We start from the raw sequence: 25559 nt of genomic DNA, 5'->3' as shown, positions 1-25559 counted from the left end.
GCAAAGAGCAGACCTAGTGTATTCACAAAACTATGTTCCTGAAAATTAGATATTTTACAAGAAGAACGGATTGGCTTAAGATCAGTCAAAAATAAAAAGCAAACACAAAAAATGAACACTTCTGGGGGAGGGGAGGAGACGCAGCTTAGTGAATTTTCACTGCACTGCATTTTCATTGCAAACCCTTAGCAGATGTATAACACAGTGGTAAGTGAAAGAAAAATGACCACAACACTCAGAGCAACCAAGAGATCTTTATTACAGCAGTGCAACAGAGGAGAAAAGAGAGAAAGAGAAGAGAAGAGAAGAGAAGAGAGAGAGAGAGAGAGAGAGAGAGAGAGAGAGAGAGAGAGAGAGAGAGAGAGAGAGAGAGCAAGAGAGAGGGGCCCGGCAGGAGGGAATTTTTATAGCCCAAATCTAATGAGGTCTCTGGGTCTGCAAGCTGCCTTGTTGGCACAAGGGGGGTTACGTGTTCGGCCTTGAGCAGGGGGTTGAGTGTTCAGCCTTGAGCACGGGCTAGGGCATTTGGGCTTCAAGCAAATAGTTGATAAAGAACCAGACAAAGAGTTTGAGTGGCCAGGTCATCCTGCAGCTAACTTTGTTTGGCATGCCCTGCAGACAGTTTACTCAGCCTGTCCTGCACCTAACAGTAAGTCCTGATTTAAGGCTTGGCTGAATATATATATTTTGAAGAAAAATGAGGGCTGCTATTCTCTTGAGAAACTTGAAAAGGAATAACTTTATAGACATGTAGTAAAATTCCTACACCTAAGAAAATAAATCTCATAATTGTATCTGACTTTTAAGGAAATGCCATTTAACTGCCACCTACAACCAACTCTGCTGCTCCAAGCCTCTAGGTTTGTGTGGTGGTGGTGGGGCTTCCCAGGTTGTGGCAGCACAGGGTGCTCAGTTCCCTTCACCCTGCTAGGTTCCAGCTACTGTTCTCTGGCCAGGCCATTCCTTCCCTTTTATCCCTTGGTCCTCTGCAGCTGCATCTGGTTTCTTTGGAAGGCCTCATACTCAGGCCTTCTAGACCAGTGTCAGAGACTCAATCCTTCCTTACCTGGGAGAATCGCCAGGGAGAAGCACCTGCCCAGGAGGCCCCATCTAGAGACAACTGTGAGCACGCTTGTGCTGTGCTAAGGTGACTGCACTTATCCCCAGCTCTGGGCACTCAGTACCAGCACCAGTGGGGCTCCATCCTACCTTCCTCTCCCTACCACCCCAACACATATTTTTATTTCTTTTCAGCTTACATAGTTGTGCTAACTTTCTGTTACTGTGACAAAATACTTGAGATAGTCATCTTAGAGGGAAGAGAAGTTATTTTGGCTCATTGTTTCAGCATGGTTGCTGAGTCCTTGGCTAGCACACTATATTATGGAAGGAGTATGGCAAAGGAGGCCTGTTCACTTCATTGAAACTAGGAAGCAAAGAGAAAGGGACTAGGGTCCCAGTGCTCCCTTCAAAGGCATACTACAGTGATCTGACTTCCTTCCAGTGGGTTCTACATCCTAAATGTTGTGCCACGGGCTAAGACTGAGGCTTTAATATATGGGCCTTTGAGGGACATTTAAAATACAGACTATAGCATTAGTCAAATAAAATACATGCACACAAAAAATTTTAAAAAAAACAACACTAGGTTTTATCATTTCTATATTATCCTTGATAGTACTTTCATCTATATTCTCTATGAAATATTGTCTAGACATGTTTGAAGAAAGGATATAGATAGAAAAATTGGTTGAGAGTTTGAGCAAATAAGTTGCCCAGACTGGCCTGGAACTTGCAATCCTCCTGCCTCAGCCTTCTGAATAGCTGTGATTATGAGTGCTCGCCACAGTGCCCAGCTAAGTAGTTGGATTTTTGACAACCAGCAGGATCAGTATCATGTGGGAACTTTTTTTTTATATATTTATTTTTTAGTTGGACACAATATCTTTATTTTATTTTTATGTGGTGCTGAGAATCAAACCCAGGGCCTCACGCATGCTAGGCGAGCACGCTACCACTTGAGCCACATCCCCAGCCCCATGTGGGAACTTTTTAAAACTACAAAAGCTCAGGACCCATTCCAAATCTGATGAATCAGAAGACAGCAGGATGAGGCCTAGTGATCTGCATTTTAACCAATTCTCCAAGTGATTCCGATGCATGCTTTAATTTGGGAACCACAGTGCTAGACAACGACCAAATGTCTGACGAATTCAGGGATATTTAAAAAATAAATTTATGTTTCTCTAACCATAACATTGAGTTGTGTCTGAGAAATGACAGAAAGAATTTTTTATTTTTAAATTATTTTATTTCATTTTTTTAGCACACTGCTAGGGATCTAACTCAGGCGTAGGGTTTGGTAGGTGAGGGCTCTCCCACTGAGCTATAGCCCCAGCCCAAGGATTCTGTTTTAATGAGTGAGGTGAATGCCTGATATGAGGATGGAATTTTCCACCCAACATCTCTCCTTATCAAGTCAGAGAAAAAAAGATGATAGGTAGTGTTCAGATGGGTTGGGCAATGTTGGGGTTGGTCTCTTGATCTTCTCAAAGGGGTTTGTGGGTGAAATTAAAAAATGAATAGAGAGAGGGAAAGGACCAAAAATGTCCCTCTTAACAGCTGATTTGGCCTGGCTGGGGGTATGAAGGGGTAAGCATGGAGGAAATGGTTCCTGTAATTTGTACAGGACCCCCCTAAACGTACTACCCTCTGAGTTCCCAGGAGGGATTCCCTGGGGCAGTTTTTTACACTTCTACTCATCACCTCTGTGCCTTCTCCTCCTATCACTATCCCTTCCCATTCTTCTCTGGGTTCCCTATCCTCCATCTTTTTTCCCACACCTCTGGCAATTTATTTCCTATCCCTCTTTTTCTGTACTCCTGGGTCTCCAACTTTTGATGGTAAAACTTGTGACACAAAGGCCTATACCTGGTTCCCTACTGACCCCTGAGGACCTCAACGGTGGAGTATGGTGCTAGGAATCACTTCCCCAAGACAAAATAAAACAAAAACCCCAGTGCCATGGCCTGAGGAGGAAGGGGCTGTGGCTTATTAGACTATCTTGTCCCACACAAAGGCCCAGGGCTGCACGATCTTCTTGGCAGGCTCATCATTGTTGTCCTGTTGAGTTGCTGGGTCCTTGAGTCAGTGAGGTCAGCCCCGCTAGAATCAGGTCCCCAGGCTCCCCTCCCCTTCCTAAGGTTGTTGTTGCTCACTCTCATTCTTGCTGCTGATTATTTTGTGACTCTTCTGAACTTATTCTGCAAAGTTTGTTTTCTTTGTCATATGGCCAATAAAATATCTGCTCAGTTAGCTACTCTGGTGGTCAGACAATGATTAGACAGAGTTCCTTAAATGCCTAGAACCACTGTGTCTTATATTTTTTTGCCAAAGGGCAAGGGACTCTTCTGTATGTTGTGGGCACATCTTAAACACTCAACCAGACAATTTACAACTCGCTTTAGCTTCACTCCTGCTTGCCTAGATCTCCAAGCTCAGTCAGAAGTGAGAGCTGGGGCCTTTCTGAGTCTTCCCTGAGCATTTACACAGGCTTAGGGATACCACACAGCCCTACATATGCACAAGTATAGCCTTCTTTTTTTTTTAAAAAAATATATTTTTCAGTTGTTGATGGACTTTATTTTATTTATTTTCATGTGGTGCTGAGAATTGAACCCAGTACCTCATACATGCTAGGCCCATATATAGCCTTCTTGATGCCCAGGAATATGGTGGAGCTTTGCAAAGTTCCCCATGGCCATCTCATTCCCAGCTTTTCTTGTTAAACTTTTTGGTTAGCCTTTGTTTGTAATGACTGTTTCCTACTGTCTCAGGTAGCCACAACATTAAGCCACTGACATGATAATTTTCAACAGACACCCTGGGGTTGGGGGAGGATATTTGCACAAGCAAGCTCCAAGTCAGGTCAAAGAAAGGCAGGTTTTGTGAGTGAAGCCTTGCCAGAAACCACCATGCAGTTTAAATAATGACAATTTTCTGGGAATAGTGTTTTGAAGACACTCCAACCTTGTTCTCCCCATTCTAGTATTTGTCAGGCTGTTGGTTTTCAAGGGCACCAAGGATCTGGGGAGATGGAAATGGTAATAGGGCATGTTAAATGGTCACAAAATTACTGTTTCTACTGCAAAGCAGCTATTTTACTTAAATAAACGCTCCCTAGACTGCTACAAGACTTTTAATTTCTAGAGTTCTGAAAAAGCTGATTCTGACAGTTTTTGCCAGTGTTGTCATTGCTTTTGTGCTGCAGAGAACATCTGGAGATTGTTATTCTTGCTGACCTCACTCAGGTTTCCCTTTGTCTTCTGGTTCCTAGGTTGAAGTCACAGTGTCCTTGTTGATAGACCAGCATGTTTATCAGAAATGTTCCCAGGCTGAGCAGGGGAATGTGTTCAGAACTTTAATTTTTGTTTCCCCAGCCCTTAAGAGTACTGAAAGCTCTTCTTGCCTTTGCTTTTTATCTGTTGACCTCTTGTCAACTCTTTCAACTAATGGCCAGAACCATCAACTTACCTGCTCTAGAACAGGAAGTACTCAGAATGTCAGGCAGACCTTAGTGAGTTTCCCTTTCCCTCTGACATCTTGGCTTCTTAATTCCTAACTACTCTGGCAACCTCCAGTGCACTCATACATGTATTTTGTAGTTTATCCAGCTCTTCTTGGAAGTAGTGCTTAGTGCTTAGTAAAGCTACTCTTTCACATCCAGAAGTGAAAGTATCATTGTCTTGGATTTTAACTCTAAATATGTTGAGAGACTTATAAATAACATTGTTGCTTTGTACAGTTAACATTTACATTTATCCATATTTTACTATTTCAGTTTTGTTTTTTCTTGTGTCTTTGACCATTCATCTGGGATCATTTGCCTATAAGAAATAAAGCCTTGTGGAGTTTCCTTTCATTAGGTTCTGCTCATGGTGAAATTCCTGTTTTCAGTTATATTAAAAGGACTCATTGTGTTCCCAACCCTGATTTTTGCAATGCATGAAATTCAAGATTTGCAGATACTTTCAAGTACAATTATTTCATCTTCATTCACATGTCTTCCATGATTGCTGCAGGGAAGTTAGCTGTTTTTACATTTGTTTTGATATGGGGATTGAATCCAGGGGCACTTTTTAAAAATATATTTTATTAGTTGTTGATGGACCTTTATTTACTTATATGTGGTGCTGAGAATTGAACCTAGTGCCTCACACGTGCTAGGCAAGCGCTGTGCCACTGAACCACAACCCCAGCGCCCCCACCCCCAGGGGCACTTTAACCTGAGCTATATACCTGGTCCTTTCATTCCATTTCATTTTATTTATTTATTTTTCTTTAAAGAGAGAGGAGAGAGAGAGAGAGAGAGAGAGAGAGAGAGAGAGAGAGAGAGAGAGAGAGAGAGAGAGAGAGAGAGAGAATTTTTAATATTTATTTTTAGTTCTCAGCGGACACAACATCTTTTGTTGGTATGTGGTGCTGAAGATCGAACCGGGCCCCACGCATGCCAGGCGAGCGCGCTACCGCTTGAGCCACATCCCCAGCCCCTTTATTTTATTTTCTGAGATAGATCTTCATTAAGTTGCTGAGGCTGGCCTCAAATCTGCGATTGTCCTGTCTCAACCTCCCTAGGTGAGCTGTTATTTCTTTAAAAAGTTAATTGATCTTTTATATTCATTTATATATATTTTTTGTACTGGGGATTAAACTCAGGGGCACTCACCACTGAGCCACATCCCAGCCCTATTTTGTATTTTATTTAGAGACAGAGTCACACTGAGTTGCTTAGCACCTTTGCTGAGGCTGGCTTTGAACTCGTGATCCTCCTGCCTCAGCCTCCCTAGCCATTGGGATTACAGATGTGCAGAACCACACCGGCTTATGTGTTTTAAGATTTTATTTGCCTTTGATTTTCTTCTTTCTCTTTCTTTCTCCCTCCGCCCTTTCACAGGATCTCGTTAACTTACTGAGGCTGGCTTCGAACTTGCTGTGATCCTTCTGCCTCAGCTTTACATTTAAGATGGTATTACCGTGGTGCACCACCACGCCTGGGGGTGTCTGTTCTTTATGACGCTGTTAAGATTTCCACAGGGAAAGCCACGCTGACCTAGAGTTCATCCGTTTACCTAGACAACTCCACGGGGCTCAATTTATTCGGCCATATTAAGGCATCGCGCAAAGAGCGTGGGGGAGCTGGATAGGGGCCCGACCTAGCGCGTCCCGGAGATGGGACACAGGTGGCTTGCAGCAGCCACAGAAGGGTGACCTGGCTCAAGACAGAACAGGTGGAAGGTCACCGGGCTACACTGGAGCTGGCTCTCCACCGCGGAGCTGGACAACCTCCCACCCGCCGGCAGACCACCGCTGAGCGCGACCCGGACTGCGTGAGACCCGGAAGCGGAAGCGCGCCCGGGCCAACGCTTTCCGCTCAATGCGAGCCAGGTGTGGGCTGCTCCCCTGGGACGCGTCCGCGGCGCACCTGGTGGAAGAGGACTTCTCACCACAGCTCGTGAAAGCTTCCTTTGGACCCCTCTTTAAAGGGTACAGCGGGTTTTCCTGTAGTTAATCTTAAATAGGTGTCGAAAACTTTCTAACCTGTGTGTCATCGTTAAATGGACTTCTCATGCTACGCTGTTAAAATCCCAGTTTAGAACCCTTAACCTGTGCAAAAACAATTTCGTGCTTGCTTCCGGTTATTAAAACAGCCCGAAACCCGAGCGATGGCTCACGTCTGTAATCACGTCTGTAATGAGGCTAGAGGATGGCAAGTTCAAGGCCAGACTTAGTGAGACCTTGTGTCAAAATGTAGGGGGCTGGGGATGTGGCTCAAGCGGTAGCGCGCTCGCCTGGCATGCGTGCGACCCGGGTTCGATCCTCAGCACCACATACCAACAAAGATGTTGTGTCCGCCGAGAACTAAAAAATAAATATTTAAAAAAAAAAAAATGTAGCTCAGTGGAAGAGTGTCCCTGGATTTAATTCCCAGCACGGAGGAAACATACAAACCCTCAGTCCAGCCATTTTAAAACGCCATTGTCTCTTTAGTCTTAGATCCCTACATGCTGGCCTGTGTCCACTCTCCACCCTGCACTCCTCCCAGACAGTGTGCTGGGCAAGGGAAATCTAAGAGGAAAGGCAGGGCAGAACCTTGTACCTCTATTTGGCTATGATACTCCTGTTCTGCCTGAGGCCCCTGGCTTGCCCTGACGCCACTCCTGCCTCATGTGTTCATTCACAGCAAGATGGCCTTTGTCGCCAAAAAATTCTTGCCTCTAATCCCTCTCCAGGTGAGTTATACCCTATTTTGACTAAGCAGTCACTGGGACCTAACCCTATTGCTGCTGCCTGCTTGCCCTCCTTCCTCCTTTTGGGGAGTTCCAGGCACAGGGTGACTACCATGTTTTGGCGTTTCAAGAACAGTTTGAGATTTCCCTCTGGTTTGTTCCCCCTGGTTAGGAGTGCAGCACAGGTGTGAGAATTATAGGATCTTGGTTCCGACAGTCAATTATATGGCCAATCCAGAAACCACTGAAATTCTATCTTGTGATCTCTGACAGCAAAGAATGCTGATGGAATGGATCTATCCGTTCTTCTCAGGTACAATTCAAATGTGGTCCCTCAGAGGACTTTACACTCTGCTGCCAGCAGTAACCCCCTCCCTTCTGAAATCTCCACATGCTTTTGGGCACCAGTCTGTTTATTCTCTTGCAACCTGTCCCCCATATACACTGCAGGGGATCCAAGTAAAGCTCTCAGAACTCCAGATGGCATTCCTGAAATGGGCCCGAGGTTTTGCTGGGGATGGAGATACTCCCAATATCTACAGTCATTCTGGGTGCTCTAGTTTCTCAGCCCCAAGAGAGAGGGGACGGATCCTCATTTCAGGAGCAGGAGGCCCTCTCCTCTGGATCAAACCCTTGTTATATGGTTCCATATATAAAGGGGCCCAGAATCAAGAGGTTGTGAGAATCTTAACATATTTCATCAAGTCCTGTGGGATAGTGTTCCCAGTCCCTGTGGGACCCTTTAGAATACAGGGGAACTGTTACAGAACAAGTTCCACCCCTGGAGCCAAAGAGACTGGGGATTCTGTGACCACGAGTTCTTGCAATCAAACCTGAAGCATTTTAAGCTAGTCATACATAGTACCAGGCATGAGTTTATTAGAAGGGATAGGAAAAGGGGACACTGTCAAGGAAGAAAGGAAGAGAGTGAGTCTTATCAGAGAGGTGTGCCTCTCCTACCCTCCAGTTTTAATGGAGGTCCCTGGGAAGTTTCCAGAGAGTCCCACCCAGATCCATCTTTTGATTTTTTTTTTTAAACTAGGGATTGAACCCAGGTGCACTTAACTACTGAGCAACATCCCCAGCCTTCTTTAATTTTTAAAAATTGCTTTGGTCATACATGGACACAATTAGAACAAATAAAAGGAAAAAACTGCAATTAGCTGAATTTTAATGTCCAGGTTCAAAATAAATAATTGTTATAGGACTTTGGTGAGAATTTTTCTCTTAGCTTGGAGTTGCTAATAAAGCCCATGTTTTAGTTAACTTTTTCATTGCTGTGATCAAAACATGCAACAAGAATAACTTGAAGGAGAAGTTTATATGGGTCTCACAGTTTCAGAGGTTTCAGTCCATAGAAGGCTGACTCCATTGCAGTGGGCCCAGGATGAGGCAGCACATGGTGTTTGAAAGACTCAACAGAGGAAAGCTGCTCCCTTCATGGCAGCAAAAAGAGAGAGGGGTGGGGGAAGGACATGACAGTAGAATGCATTTTGACACATCACATATGAGTGGACTATTACTTATTCTTCTGGTTGTACTGATTTAGAATCACACCAGTTGTGTAGTCATATATGTACATAGGGTAATAATGTCCAATTCATTCTCCTATCCTTCCCGTATACTCCCTAGCCTCACTTTACTCCCCTCTGCCTAATCCAAAGTACCTCTATTTTTCCCCTCCCCTTATTGTGAAATAGCATCTGCATATCAGTGAAAACATTTGGACTTTGGTAGTCAAGGAAGGGCTCTTTGCTGATAAAATACTTGAGCAAAGGGCTGGGGATGTGGCTCAAGCTGTAGCACGCTCACCTGGCATGCATGGGGCGCTTGGTTCGATCCTCAACACCACATAAAAATAAAAGATGTTGTGTCCACCGAAAACTAAAAAATAAATATTAAAAAATTCTCTGTCTCTAAAAAAAAAAATACTTAAGCAAAGATCTAAAGGGGAGGAGAAAGAGCCAATGTGAAAGTTCTGAAGTAGAAGTTGGCTGGGCCTGTGTAGGTTAGTTTAGGGAGCTAGTGGGCCTGGGGCAGTGCTACCAAGAAGGGAGTGATGAGAAGACAGAGACAGATGACATCAGGCAGCAGGTAGTGTTGAGTGAGGCTTTCATTTAGATTTATTGAGTGAAATGGGGAGCTATTAGAGGTCTCTGAGCAGATCTTTTTACAATATGGTTCTGGCTGCTAAACTGTGAACACAAAGAGGTAGGGATGAAATCACAAACAAATTTGAGGGCTGTTGCAAAAATCTGGGCCAGAGATGTTGATGATTACTTGGACTATGGTGGTATCAGTAGAGAAAGAGAAATGGCCATTTTTTAAAATCCAGAAAATTAGCAGTCAGGCATTACTATTGCTTGGCTGTGGGGTGTGAACAAAAATCAATCAACAGTGGTTACCTGGTTTAGGGCCTGAGGAACTCGAGAGATGGGAGTTGCCTTTTCTCATTTGGAAAGACTGAGTGAAGAACATACTTATAGAGGAGAAGGGGGAGATTGAGTTTATCTTTAGACATATCAAATTTGAGGCATGTCAGGGCTGGGGATGTGGCTCAAGCGGTAGCACGCTTGCCTGGCATGTTTGTGGCCCAGGTTCGATCCTCAGCACCACATACAAAGATGTTGTGTCTGCCGAGAACTAAAAAATAAATATTAAGATTCTCTCTCAGGCTGGGGATGTGGCTCAAGCAGTAGCGCGCTCGCCTGCCATTCGTGCGGCCCGGGTTCGATCCTCAGCACCACATACCAACAATGATGTTGTGTCCGCCGAGAACTAAAAAATAAATATTTTTTTTTTAAAAAAGATTCTCTCTCTGTCCTCTCTCTCTTTAAAATAAATAAATAAATATTAAAAATTCTCTCTCAAAAAAACTATATTTAAAAAAATTTGAGGCAGGTTAAGACATTTAAGTGGAAATACAAAGTAAGCAGTTGGTTATTGTGAATATAGAATCATAGGATGGAGACATAAAATTTGAAGTTGTCATAAAGTAGATTTTTATGCTATGAGACAGGCTCAGAGTCCCAAGGTGGTGACTGTAGAAAAAGAAAACAGATCCAAAGACTAAGCCCTAAAGGAATTCCCACATCTAGAGCAAGGAAAGATAACTTGTGAGAGGTAATTGCCAATAAATTATAAGGAAATCTAGGTAAGTATCACCTGGAAGCCAAGTGAAAACATATATCAAAAATGAGGCAAATTATGTTGAAAAGTCAAGCAGACCAAAAAAATACTACCACATTTTGCCATGTGGGGGTCACTGTGACCTTTAACAAGAGGAGAAACAAAGAACTGATGGTAGTGGATGCAAGAAAGATTGGAAGAATTGGAAACAATGAGCATTCCACATCTCTATTGAGGAAAACTGCTATTAAGTGAAGGAAGAAATGGAGTAGTGGGTAAGTGGAAGGAGATGGAGAGTATACCATGTATATCTGAGGAAAAAAATACACATTATTATGCTGATGGACAACACTTAGTAGAAAAGAAGCTTTTAAGATGCAGGAAAAAGAGCAGTTGTAGGAATTATGTTGTCATTTAAGGATGGGTCTAATACACTAGAAGAAGAGTTGGTCTCAATAAAAGAATGAAGTCCACTAGAGGATAAGGAAGGAAGAACACAAGGACAAGATGCACATACAAGTTCTCTTTTTTCACATTTTTTTAGAGCATTATATTACACATAGTATGTGTGTTTATTTGGACAAAATCATACATGTATGGAATTTGATTTATTCCATCTCAGTCCCCATCCCCTCCACTTTTCCTTCACTTCTTCCTTTTACTCATTTTTATTTTTCATTTATTTATTTTTGATCAGTTCTTGCCAAACTCAGAAAATCAAGGAGTTCTCTTTTGATTGCTTTTTTTCCTCAGTTAACTAGGAAAAGGGTCATCAGCTGAGGGAGGAGTGGGGCTAAGTGTTAAGAGGTTTGAGTAAAGAGAAGGTATAAAATGGCACATGAGGGCTGGGGAAATAGCTCAGTTGGTTGAATGTTACCTTGCATACACAAAGCCCTGGGTTCAATTCCCACCTCCCCCACCCCACAAAATGGCACCTGAGAGGGGGATGATGATTAGACTAGGGAAACAAATGCTGGAGATTGGCAGACAAGAAATTTAAGTGGGACTAACATCATGGTTTTGTTTTTCTCCATTTGGCTGCATGGGTACAAGAGTGGAATAGGCAGAACTAGATTTTTAACTTTTTGCCAGATGTTTTGGTTCCTTCATTTAAATACTGTCTTGAATAATAAGGATATACCACACATGAATCTATTGATATGGTTCCAAATGTAAGTGCCCACATTTTTACTGTTTCAAACATTGCTGCTGTGAATACCCTTATGAATGTTTCTTTGTGCTAACAGGAGAATTTCTAGCATAGGTATGTACCTACAAGTGGAATTCTTGGGTCATGAAGTATGCCTAGCTTCAATCTTAATAGATATTCCCAAATTACTCCCCAAAATGATTAGACCAGATTACCTTCCCTCTCAACAAAGATTAATAAGAGTTCTCAATTTTCCCCTGCTAGATTCCTAAATTTTTGCCAGCCTAACTGCTATGAAATAGTGTCACATTTTTACCTTTCAACCTTCTGATTTCAAGGTTGGGCATCTTTTTATTTATGAGCAAATCTGCTTTGTCTTTCCCTACTCAAGTGCTCACTTTACAAGACTATATTAAGTACCAACTATATGACTGGCGTTGTGATAAGCAGAACAAAAAGAGCCTCCCTATTGGGACTCACAATCTAGTATGAGAAAAAAACCAAGTAATTACAAACATAAATTGTGGTAACATAAAGGACATTTACAGTAAGCTATGAAAATTTAATGAAGGGAGATTAATTTAGTTGATGTAGGATGTAGTTAGCAAAAACTTTCCTGAAGTGACATTTGCATTTTTACAGAGAGTAATTAACCAATTTTCTAAAAGCCCATTGTTACTGTAAAGAACTGAGCATCACTATCTGATAAATTCAAAAGTATTTTTTTACCTTTTGTAAGGTGTGTTAGATACTCTGGCAGATATAGTGCTTGCCTTGGGCCCTTCCACAAACACACAGGAGTGGAGATTGGTTTTCTCCTGGCTCTCTTGCAATTTTGAGACTATTCATCCTGCACTGAATACTGTTGCATGCAGCTTATTCTTGTCTGAATCGAATAACAACTGGCATACTACTCTGTGCATGCTGACTCTGTAATACCATTCTGTAGATTTTATTTGATCTCATTGTGGATATTGTAAGAAAAAAAATAGGGTGCTTTAAAACATAAAAATGTTCCATGTCATTATTTTAAAAACCAATACCAAAGTCAACCCAAATAAGGGACTTAAAAAGATCAAGACACTGCATCAACATGAAAGACATTTATGAAAAACTTTTTAAAAGCATAATACAAGATTTTATCTATCATATAGGCAAATGTAAATAACTGATATATTAAGAATGTAGTTAGGACATTTAATTTATTGAATAGTCAAGAAAAATATTCCAGAGTCCTTTGCCACTTTGTCTTTGCTCAGCTTCCAACCTAACCTGTCATCATATTCCTTCATCCATTCATCCCCAAATGAATTACATGTACTTCCTGAATGTAACATGGTTCTGGAGACATCAGAGTTTGGGGATAAGAGCTATACTGGTGGAGTCAGAAAATCCTGGATTTATAGTCTGAATCTGTCTTGGGCAGTACAACTGTAGGTAAGTTATTTATTTAACAAGGCTATAATACATGTATTCAGGTTATTTAATGCAAGCAACAGAAACACAAAAAATTAGGAAAAAAGGAAGAACTGTTGGACTGATAGTGGGGAGCTCATGGAATTCCAGAGAGCTTCAGGAATTGAACTAGGTCCAAGGGACCTCAGGGAATAGAAACAAGAATACTTGGATGTCAGCTTCATCTTCTGCTACTACAGGAGACCTCCCATCACTAATAACAAAAATCAGACTCTAGGAAGCTCTAGGCCTTCACCTTTACAGCCTAGATATTCAAAAACAGTTTCCTTGAGCCAGGCATAGTGACACATGCCTGCCTCAGGAGGCTGAGGCAAGAGGATTCCAAGTTTGAGGCCAGCTTCAGCAATTCAGTAGGGCCCTCAGCAACTTAGCAAAACCCTGACTCAAAAAATAAAAAGGGGAGGGAATGTAGATCAGTAGTAAAGCACCCCTGGGTTCAATTCCCAGCACACCCCCCACCACCACTAAAAGAAAAAAAAAAGTTGCCTTGAAAGCTTAACTTTGAAAAAATTCTAGCAAAGGATTCTGATTGATTTGCCCCTAAAAATCAGGACTAAATACCCTCATGCATATTTATCCCCGATTTAGGTCACATGCCTGACCCTAGAAATATCACTGAGCTCTGGGGACACACTGACTTGTGTTCCTGTGGTCATTGAGGAGGGATTGTTACAAGAGAAGAAAAGAAAACACTGGGCAAAGACAAGGGCTGCCACAGCATCTCTAACCAGGAGTTGTGAGGATGAAATGAAATGATGGAAGTGAAGCACTAAGCACAATGTCTTTCACACACTAAACATAAATAAATGATAGCTACTATTAACTTACCTGGCTGTGAAGAGTTTAGCAGTTAATCCCTTCTTCTTGATGTGGCATCCTTTATCTTAGCCATGTTCTGAAAATTGAAAAAGACAAACTGACTCCCATTCAACTCAGAAGGCAATTTATTGAAAGAATACAATCATGTTACAGGATGCATTTCACATAGCCCTAAAAGGCTGGATATTCATAAGTGTACTGTGCATGACTGCTTGTATTCGGAAAGCCCTCTGCTCAATTAGTCACTCATCTGTCCTTGGCTTTCTCCCTAGGGAGTCAACGAAGATGTGCTGAGAATCAATGGAGAATCAACTTTAGATTTAGACTTGTTCCACACATAAACTAGTGGTCTCCCTCTGGGTCTTCTGGAACTGAGTTTTTATAAACTTCAGTAACAGTGAAGCAGCACTCAATTGGTTACATTTCATGGGATTCCCTCCAAGCAGTCCAATATAGGGTCCCCTTATCCCTCAGCACAAGTTTCTGACAGGCATCCTAACTACATGGTCAGAGAGGACCTGACTGAATTACCCATCATCAAACTATGTGTCATCACAAGCATGGCTTTGACATTGTGTGTGCTAAGCAACAAGTGTCACAGAAAAAGGTTTCTTTGAAGGGCTAACATCTAGAAAAGGCAGATTCACTATGGTGACACACTCATTGGGCTTCACATACCACATTTCAACACTCATGCTTATTTGTCCCTGAAAAAAAAATGATGAAGACTGTTTAAGAGCTACCTCATTGAGGATTAGAGAAGGGTGTTGACTCCTGTCGTCTGGCACACAAAGAATAAAGTATGAAGCGTTCACCATCATCACCACTCATTTCACCCCTCCCTGAGAATCATAATCAGGGCTGGGAAACTTGCTTGTCTTGCAGGGGAATGACTCTTGCGTGAAGGGATCAATGTCCACAGTTGCTTTCAAATTTGTCTGCACTACTGATGTTAACCAATGAAGGTTCTGGAAATTCTTTTCAGATAACTTATGGGAGGCACTTGGGGCCATTAAGGGTCAGAGTGGGAGATTAATATTTAGCTCAAGCTTTTCAGATGGAGAAACACCATGCAGCTAAAACAAGCCGATTTTTTTTTTTTTTTTGGTAATGGCAAAATATTCTTTTGCACACACAATGAGCCAAAGCATGCTGTTTCTCTGAGTCAAAAGACAGAATTTATGGCAACGGGTAACTGGTTAACTGAACTTCTGCAGTGTAAAATTAATTTGGAAAAAAAATCTGCAAGTTTGGTGTTGTTTTCCTATTGATCTGCTACAGGAAACTCGGGGCAGGATTTTTTTCATGGGAGTGCAATGAAAAGTACAATAAAAGGACTTGCTAGTTCCATAAAACTGGCATGTTAGCTGAAAGTATAATATAACCAGGAAAAGGAAAAGTTACCCATAATTCAACTATCTAGTTTCTGTTAACATTTTGGCTTGTAAGCTTGCAATGTTTGTAAGTTTGAGACAAATTTGCATACTTTGCTGTCTCTTTTGATTTTAGAAATTTCAAAGTGCCCAACCAACCCATGGGTATCTATTTTAAAATTTATTTTAAAGCCTTCTGAATTCCAGAATACCCTTTCATAGTAGCAATGCTATGGAGCCAAAGACTCAGGAAACCTCCATTCTCCAGTCAGCTTTCTCATTATAGGATGTACCATCCTATAATGCACAAACCACCTCAAATCTTTGGCTTTCAGTCCTCTTCATCTGTACAATGAAGTGGTTGGGCTAATTACCTAATTCTTTAATTGGTAAATTCTTGGAGGTGGAACTGGTTTCCACAGAGAATTTCATGTAAAAATTGCAGTTGAGAGCAACTATCAAGCAATGTTTAAAATAAGTTTTTGTCATTAGTGTAGCAGTTTTTGTGGGTGTTTGTTTTTTTAAAGGCTGTAAACAGTGGAAGTTACATGTCAAGCTGTCAAAGTTGGTGATCTGAATACTCATATTAAAAGCTTTATAAAGTCCAATGTGTAGGAATATAATTTCCAAATGGCTATATATGTTGTTTGTAATTTTTACAAACACCTCTAATCACATATGAGAATGTAGCTTTTAATTTATTGTATAAAATTCTGTCTAGTGCTAAATTTTCTCCACACACAACACACACACACACACACACACACACACACACACAATTACATTCTTGAACTTTCTCTCCAATAAAAATCCTTGAATACTGAATTGGAACAGTATTTTAGCTAAAGCTTTCTATATATTCCTAAGTGTAGGGTTCCTACAGTTTATTTCGTGTATGAATTCTCTGGTGCTTTGTAAGAGCAGAGCTTCGACTGAAGTTTTTCCCACATTCCTTACAAGCATATGGTTTTTCTCCAGTATGAATTCTCTGATGATCATGCAGATTGGTTTTCTTTCGGAAGGCCCGCCCACATTCATTACATTCATATGGTTTCTCTCCAGTATGAGTTCTCTCATGCTGAATAAGAGATGAACTCTGACTGAAGGCTTTTCCACAGTCAATACATTCATAGGGTTTCTCTCCAGTGTGGGTTCTCTCATGTTGGGTAAGTGATGAGCGTCGACTGAAGGCTTCTCCACATTCATTACATTCATAAGGCTTCTCTCCAGTATGAATTCTGTGATGCTCTATGAAACTTGTACTTCTTTTAAAAGCTTTCCCACACACATTACACTGATAAGGTTTCTCTCCAGGATGGGAAACAGATTGTTGACTAAAGGCCTGCTCACAATCATAGGGATTCTCAGCAGTATGGATCCTCTGATGGTCAGTAAAGTCTGTAATGTGACTGAAGTCTTCTCCACAGTCATTACAATGGTAGGATTTCACTTCAGCCAGTAGATTTTCATCTTGAGTAAGAGATAAGTTGTGCTTGAAATCTACATTATAGTTATTGCTTTGGTAAGGTTTGCCTCTCTTATGAATCCTCATATGCTTATAAAGGGATGGGCTCTGACCAAAAGCCCTCCCACATATACTACATTCAAAAGGTTTCTCTCCAGTATGAGTCCTCTCATGCTGGACAAGGGAAGAACATCGACTAAAGGCTTTCCCACATTCCTTACACTGGAAAGGTTTCTCCCCACTATGAGTGACCTCATGTTGAGTGAGGGATGTACCATGCCTAAAGGACCTCCCACAGAGATTACAGCGATAAGGCTTTTCTCCAGTGTGAATTCTCTGGTGTTGAACAAGGGAGGAACTGCGCTGGAAGGCCTTCCCACAGAGACTACACTGATAGGGTTTCTCTCCAGTATGAGCATTCTCATGTTGACCTAGGGATGAACTATGCCTGAAGGCCTTTCCACACACATTGCACTCAAAGGGTTTTTCCCCAGTGTGAATTCTATGATGCTCAATAAGCTGTGTCTTCCAGAGGAAAGTTTTCCCACAGTCAGTGCATTCATGGTGTTTCTTTCCAGGATAAATTCCCTGACCTGTACCATTGGGGAAATTATCTTCTCCTTTATGAGTTTTCTCATGTTTAGTAAGTGATGATCTGTGAATAAAGGCTTTTCTACATTTATTACATTTATAGGGTTTCTTTTTTGCAAGGACACTGTTCTGATTAAGCAACTCTCCATTATGTCCCAGATTGCTTCCAAGTGTTTCACATTCACTAGGCCTTATGCTTGAAGGACTGTTCAGTTGTGGAACCGGGTCTGTGTTCAATCTAGAGTCTTCACCAGATTTATTTTGTGCAAAACTTCCCTCTGGTGGGATTTTCTTCTGGGTAGATGCTTCTGGCCCTGGATGTCTCCTCCAGTTTTCCTGATGCCCCTCTAACTGGCTACTAATATCCCAGGGGTCTTCTATTGTGGCATGTGAGAAATCATCTGTGCTGTGGAATACTTCAGATATACCCTGCTGCAGATTTGATGATTTGGCTTCAGGCCTGGTCTTCCAGTCTGAAAGAAATGCAAAGTGGAAAAGTTCCCCTAATTCTTCCTGTTAAAACTAACCACTGTATTAGAAATGAGGAAATGAATGAGATAAATTATACATGATTGTGTTTTGAAAACAGTCTTATACTCTGAGAAGACCCAAAATGAGGAAGGGAAGAGTTAGGAGAGGTGATAGTGAAGACTATAGATGTAGAATGTGTGGTAAGACTGTAGTGAATTAGGAAAGCCCATATAGGTGGGCTTGTTAATGAACAAAGGAAAAAGTGAGTATGAGTGTAGGCATAGATATAAATGTAATAGGATCATATTCCATCTTGTAGGATCCTGTATGCTTTATATGTTTCCTGTCCATTTTACAAACAACCACAAAATCCACCTTCCTACTACATTCATTTCATAGTTCTTTTCAAGTCACCTCTGAAGATCTGGGTCTCCAAGTAGTGCAGAGAAAAATATTCAGTTAATGAATATCTGACACACTTGAAGATCAAGAATTATAATCTACAAACTGAGAAAAAGTAGAATTTCAAGAGGCAATTTTTTTTTTTTTGGTACCAGAGAATGGGCCCAGGGGCCTTAACCACTGAGCAATATCCCCAGCCCTTTTTTATATTTTATTTAGAGACAGGGCCTCCCTGAGTTTATTAGGACCTTGCTAAGTTGCTGAGGCTGGCTTAAAACTCACAAAACTCCTGCCTCAGCTTCTTGAGCTGCTGGGATTACAGGCATGCACCACTGCACAGCAGCAAATCATCTTTGTCCTTACCACTGGGACTATAGTTTTAGTGAAGAGCTCTGATTCTATATTAATCACCTCTCTTGACCAAAAAGGATTTTTTTTTTGGTTGGCTATATAAATGAATCTCTAATTCTGTTTTTACTTCAGAATATCAATAACAGAGAATTAATTAATTTCTAGGTTCTAAAGAAAGCAAGCTTTTAAAACTAAGGAAAAGAAGCTTTCTGCCCTTACAAATGGAAATTTGGTGAATACATCTGTCAAAACCATGTGGATGGTACATAAAAGAGGTAAACATTTCATTGTTTGTAACATTTTCTTAAAAAAAAACTCTAGTTAATGATATGCATGCTGAAGTATATAGTGATGAATTGTACTCATGCCTGTAACTTCCTTGGAAGTGCATCAAAAAGTGGACTGATAGATGAACAGATATGTGAAAAAGATTTCGTTGTCCTTTAGAATAAAAAATTGCAAAGGACAACGAATGTGATAATTCTGGTAGTAGGTATATTGTGTTCACTGTACTTTTTTTTTCAATTTTTCAATATATTTTACACTTTTCATAATGAAATGTTGAGAAGGGAAAAAACAACAACTAAGAGCTGCTAAACCTCAAATTCCTTACCCTTCAAGAATCAATTCTAAATTCTTAAGGCCTGAGAATGCTTTGTATTTTTTTAGAATCCTTATCAGTGGGGCATTCAAGAAAGTTTATTGAAATTAAGGAAAGAGAAAGTTTTCTCCTTAGCCAGATTCTATAATAGTCAATCAAACAGACAGTATATACAGAAATATAAATAAATCTGAGTTTGTATAGTGGAGAGGACAGAACTTATATTTGTGACCAGGGAAGAAATAAATACATTAATGTATATCAGGTTTTATTTGAATCTGAACTCAAAGAATAGATGGCTTTGGGGAGGTAGAACATACTCCCTAATGAGGGAAAGCATATACTATTTATAAGGGGAATTGCTACTTTGCCCATTATTCATTTCAAACTAAGGGGAGTTTGTTTTAGTAGGAACAGAAAGGTAATTCTAGAAGATATTATAGGGAACTTTTAAATTAAGAGAACTTTGGGAACCTTTGGTATATATACACAATGGAACATTACTCAGCATTAAAAGAGAATTAAATCATGGCATTTGCAGGTAAATGGATGGAGTTGGAGAATATAATGCTAAGTGAAGTAACCCAATCCCCCAAAACAAAAGGCTGAATGTTTTCTTCAATATGAGGATGCCGAATCATAATGGTGATGGGGGGGGGGATCATGGGAGGAATGGAGAAACTTTAGATAGGGCATGGGGGTAGGAAAGACGATGTGATGGAGACAGACATATATGAGAACGTGTGAGGACTCAAATGGTGTGAAAATACTTTGTTTACAATCAGTGTCTTGAAAAATTGTGCTCTATATGTGTATAAGAGATGAATTACATTCTGCCATCATGTATAACAAATTAGAATAAAAAATAATTTAATAAAAAATTAAAGGAACTTCTGTTTCCTCATAATGAGTACAGTAAATAAAAGGAAAGTTTTGTCAGAGGTGAAAGATTTATGAAGATAATATATGAAAAATCAATATGGTCGATGAACTGATGAACAGTTAAACAAAATGTGGCATATTCATACAATGAAATAACTCAGCATAAAAAGAAATGAAGTATTTATATGGGCTGCAGCATGCATCAACCTTGAAAACATTGTACCAAGTTAAAGAAGCCAGTCATATATTATATAAATCTATTTATACAAAATGTCCAGCATATACAGAAAGCAGATCAATGGCTTCCAGGTGCTGGGAGGAGTGGAGAGTGGGCTGTGAGTTGCTAATGGGTTTCTGGAGTGATGAATTTTTTGAGGGTGATGAGCACATTCTAACTTTTTGCATAATATAGTGTACACAGTAGTGGTATTTACACAGCTTTCTGAAACACACACACACAAAAAAAAAACACTGACTTATATGCTTTGAAAAGGTGACTTTTACAGTATGGGAATTATATCTTGATAAAGCCATTGTTTTAACAATTCAGCATGGATTATAAAAAGAAAAGACAGTGAGAAATTCTACCTGTGAATTATAGTATACTATCTTAGCCCAAGGCATAATTTAGGATGCCACCAGTGGAAGTTAAGAGACAGGAAAATCGAAGATGCTTCACAAAAGAGGAAAATAACCTGGGTTGAAAGAAAAAAAAAACCAAAAACTGATTATTGTGTCTGGCCTAAGGGCTCAGAAAACCCAGTGGTTTCTAAGAGGCAAAGGCAGAAATGAATAATGGGCAAAGTAGCAAAATGTGCTGACCGGAGATGAAAGACAAAAGATAATATGAGCTCCATGAGACTTCCAACTGAAGGTCCTGTGAGAAGGAGAAAAATGACCAGGGTACAAGTAAGGAGGAGTTATGGGTCCACAGCATAGAATAAAGAGCTGCAACTACCACAAAGGCAGGCAACTTTTTAGAAAGGTCACAGAGAAAGAAAGCAGAGAAGGCTGAAGATTCCTAAGTGGCTTCACTTGGGGCAAAAACAAAAGACCCTGTTACATTATGGATGTTATGTGTCCTCCAAAGGCCCATGTATTAAAGGCTTGGTCCCCAGGGTAGAGCTATTAGGAGGTGATAGAATCTTTATGAGATGGGACCCAATGGGAATTCTTTAGGTCACTGGGTAAAGGCCCTTGAAGAGGATCATGGGATCTTTTTTCTCTTTTGCTTCCTGGCTGATGAAGTGAGAGATTCCACTTGGCCAAACATTCCTGTCATGATGTGATGCCTTGCCACAAACCCAAAGCAACAGGGCTAATTGATCATGAATGGAACCTCTAAACCTGTGAGCCAAAATAAACCTTTTCTCTTAAGTCAGTCACCCCAGGCATTTCATTACAGTAACAGAAAGCTGACTACCACAGACTTAAAACCCAGAACCCCACCCCACATACAAGCCAGGAGATTGGGAAAGGACGTACTAGAGGGATATAGAGGGAGGCAATGAATCCAACCAGCATACATACAGGATGGAAGCAAGATAGTGTTGCTCCTAAAACAGGTGTTTCAGGAATGTGGCCAGTGAAAGGTGTCTAGAAGCAGGTTATAAAGAAAAAAATCAAGGCTGAAGTATTTCCTACAAGTCCACAGCATCCAACAGTGAAAGCAACAAGACAAAATAAGGAGGAGATATGGAAGTTCAATTCATGTCTGAAAGAGTAAGAAAAAGGATTACTACATAATGAAGGTAGTCTGAGAATACTCAAGGAAAATATAATCTAGCAGGCATATTCAGGATAGGCAGAGATAGTATTTCTGAGCTAGGGTAAAAGGCTACTTTAAGAAAAAGGGGTACCATTTTCTCTTAAGATCTACTTTCAGGAGAGGTATCATTGGAGAAGCAGACATGCATAGATGTCACTCAGAAGATGGCTTCAGCTTCCTCTGCAGGTCTAAGAGGTTCCTAAGCTTGCTGATGGTGCCCCCTCCCTAAGCTTGTGCTTAGGGAGGGGGCACGTAGAATTCTCACTCATTTACCTGAACAGAAAGGCCTTTGGATTTCTCCCTCTGATATCCATGGCTCTTCTCCTTGCTCCAATTTGAAGATCACTTCTGGCTTGGAAACTTGATACCCTGCTCATGGGTAAATACACAAGATTTGGGTGTTTGTGCAAGGACAAAGAACCTTCCTATAATCAGTACTAGTCCTTGATCCTCAGGAACTCTGAAGGGAAAAAAAGGTGCAACTTAAGGAGTCATGCAATCAAAGTGCCTATTTCATTTCTGCAAATAAAGACTTTTCACCTAAAGAGAAGGCTCAAAATCTTAGAAAGGTGAGTCCTAAAGACATGAATAAGCTCTAATCCCTGGACACCCTGCTCATAGTTACCTAGACTATGAGCACCACACCCTTAGCAACTGAGAAAGGAAAGACCCGCCAAAGGAGGGACACCAAGGGAAGTGATTCTTACCAAGAGAAACCAGGTGGCTGTAGTTCTCCAGCATCACATCCCTATATAAGTTCCTCTGAGCAGGGTCCACATGATGCCATTCTTCACGGGTGAAGTCCACAGCCACATCTTTGAATGTCACTGATTCCTACAAGATCACATTCCTGCTCAACTAGGGATCAACCCTACAAATGTTCCCATGGCAATACTGGGAACATATGGTGGGATTTATTAGAAGCAGTAATCATGTGTTTGCAATGTTGGGTTATATATGCTAGTCAATTATATAACTCTACAAAGAATCTAGTATATCTGTCAAGAAAGTCATGAGGGGCAATTTGTCTTGTAACCCTATATCCCTACTTAGCTATCTTCCTGTTTTCCTTCCAAACTAAGGCTGTTTATAGAATCACTGATTCCTTGTGGCCCAATTATTTCTGCTGTTACAAAAATTCAAATATAGTGGCAAGTGAAAAATGACAGCCCTCTTTCACCCCCACAACTAATCCATCCCATTTTGCTTTCCAGAAGCAATGACTCTTAACAGTTTGGTGTATACATTTATAAGTCTCTTGTCCATATTTTACACATACATAAGTTATGTTTTATGACTTTCATGTTATTCTACAACCTGCCTTTTACATTTGACTATGTATCTTGAAGATCTTTTCATACTAGTGTATATAATTTCACCTTATTACTTTGAACCATTTCAGCACTCTGTAGTATAGCTGTTTCATTGTCTAAAATCACAATACATTTATTATATTTATTTATTTTTATGTGGTGCTGGGGATCAAACCCAGTGACTCATGCATGCTAGGCAAGTGTTCTATCACTGAGTCACAACCCCTGGCCCTTCACTGCCTAAAATCAATAGTATCCACTATATTAAAAATAAAATATAAGCTCTGCTATCATGCACTAGGCTGTAGTTATCCTGATCTTGCTGTCCTTAACTACATCAAGCTTATTTGTTGAGTGTAAAATACATAAAAGATTTCAAAGATTTAGTACCAAAAAAGTAAAATACCTCCTTAGTAATTTTAAAATATTAATAACAGAAATTATAATATTCTGGATATATTGGGTTAAATAATACGTATTACTAAAATTAATTTTATCTGCTATTTTTCACATTTTGAAAACTAGTAAATTAAAATAACTAACAGATATAGCTCCTATTTCTTTAGGACAATGTTGTTCTAGATTATTCTAGATCTCTGCTTTAATTCACCCTTTTCCAGACTACTGATTCATCTTTCTCAGACTTTGCCCTTCTGCCATAACACCTCATATTTTCTACCACATGAACTCTGCCCTAATAATATATTCTCTTTTGTACATCCTATTCTGATCACAGTGTACTTTCTTCCCTCAGCTATATGGCAAAAATTCCCAGACATCATTCTAGAACAAGTTCAATTTTCCCTTCCTGTGTGGAGCTTTTCCAGAACTTCCAACCTCCATGTCTTCCTCCAGCCTTTAGTCCACTTCTCCACTTCAGAATTACCGCCATCTACTCAAATTTTTCTCCCTCAAGAATTTCTCAGACTTCATTTCAGAATCACCACCACAAGCATTTTGAGAGTGAATAGAATTACCTGGGAAACTTTTATCTAAATTGCCCGAGGCCTTGACAAGCATTTTTGAAAGTTCCTTAGGTGGCTGGGTAATGTGGTGCATGCCTGTAATCCCAGTGTCTTGGTAGGCTGAGGCAGGAGGATAGCAAGTTCAAGGCCAGTCTGAGCAATTTAGCAAGGCTCAGCAAATCAGTGAGACCCTGTCTAAAAATAAAAAAAATATAAAGGGCTGGAAATGCAGCTCAGTGATAAAGTGCCCCTGGGTTAAACTGCCAATACCAAAAAAAAAAAAAAAAAAAAAAAAAAAAAAAGCTATCAGAATGTTTCTACAAATTAAGGTTAAGTTAAGCATGACTCTAAAATCTGGCAGAGATCTCTTTCTCTGAGAGCTATTTCACTAAAGAATACAGATGAAAAATTTTCCAATGGTATTTTGAAAGAATTATCTACTATAATCAAATGGGATTATCCGGTATTATTTATAATAGTAAAAAAAAATGGAGAAACAATTTAAATGTCTTAAAAGAAATGTCTAGGGCTGGGGTTGTGGCTCAGTGGCAGAACACTGGGTTCTATCTTCAGCACCACATTAAAAAATAAATAACAAAATAAAGATACTGTGTCCATGTATAACTAAAAAATATTGTGTTCATGTATAACTAAAAATATTTTTTAAAAAAAGAAATGGCTATGTAAGTTTTAGTACATTCATGCAAAACAATATAATACTGCTATTACCACTGATAGAAAAAGATAAATCCTCATAAAAATGATATAAATTTTTATTTTATTCTTTTTCGGTAGCAGGAATTGAACCCAGGGGCACTCACTACACCACATTCCCAGCCTTCCTCCACACCATTTTTTTTTTTTTTTGGTACTACGGATTGAACTCAGGGGCACTCAACCACTGAGTCACATCCCCAGCCCTTTTTTGTATTTTATTTAGAGACAGGGTCTCACTGAGTTGCTCAGTGCCTCACCATGCTGAGACTGGCTTTGAACTCCCGATCATCCTGCCTCAGCATCCCCTCCGGCTGGGATTACAGGCATGTACCACCATGCCTGGCTCCCCACACACCTTTTTTTTTTTTTTTTTGAGACAGGCTCTCATTAAATTGCATAGAGCCTCACTAAGTTGCTGAGAATTTATAATCCTCCTGTCTCAGCTTCCCTAGCTTCTAGAAATACAGGCATGAGCCACTGCGTCTGGCTGGAATAAAAATTTAAATGTAATAATTGAAATGTTTAAAAGAAAAAACATGAATAGAGAGAAAAGAAGGAAATTCATCAAATCACTAATACAGAGGCACTAAAGAAGAGGGATCACAAATGCCTCTTTTTCTATTAAGACACCATTGTATTGAAATTAATATCCAGAATATACAGAGAACACCTAACACTCAACAAAAAAAACCAAACAATCCAACTGAAAAAAAAAATGAGCAAAGGAGAGCTGCAATCCCAGCTATTTGAGAGGCTGAAGTAGAAGAATCACATTTGAAGCCAGCCTGGGCAACTTTATG

The 25559-nt window shown here is 40.2% G+C and overlaps 1 protein-coding gene across 8 annotated transcripts in view; it reads right to left on the bottom strand.

Moving 5' to 3' along the window:
• Zfp90 (ZFP90 zinc finger protein) overlaps nt 1-25559 on the bottom strand; it is a 46786-nt gene that overhangs the window by 16639 nt on the left and 4588 nt on the right. For 4 of the 8 annotated variants that reach the window (XM_021721686.3, XM_021721687.3, XM_021721685.3 and 1 more), the window contains exons 3-5: nt 22472-22598; nt 22038-22133; nt 13968-17762 (exon numbers count right to left, since the gene is read on the bottom strand). In XM_021721686.3, coding sequence (XP_021577361.1) covers nt 16111-17762; nt 22038-22133; nt 22472-22598 — 1875 coding nt within the window. In that variant the 3' untranslated portion in view covers nt 13968-16110. Of the gene's footprint in view, nt 1-9386; nt 10065-13869; nt 13937-13967; nt 17763-20241; nt 20692-21222; nt 21711-22037; nt 22134-22471; nt 22599-25559 lie in introns of those variants that run through there. The other 4 variants (XR_005731205.2, XM_040279071.2, XM_078032580.1 and 1 more) reach the window with 4 other exon arrangements.

The sequence above is a fragment of the Ictidomys tridecemlineatus genome, chromosome 15, assembly GCF_052094955.1.
Source record: "Ictidomys tridecemlineatus isolate mIctTri1 chromosome 15, mIctTri1.hap1, whole genome shotgun sequence".
NCBI lineage: Eukaryota > Metazoa > Chordata > Mammalia > Rodentia > Sciuridae > Ictidomys > Ictidomys tridecemlineatus.
This window is presented reverse-complemented; position numbering and strand designations above follow the sequence as displayed.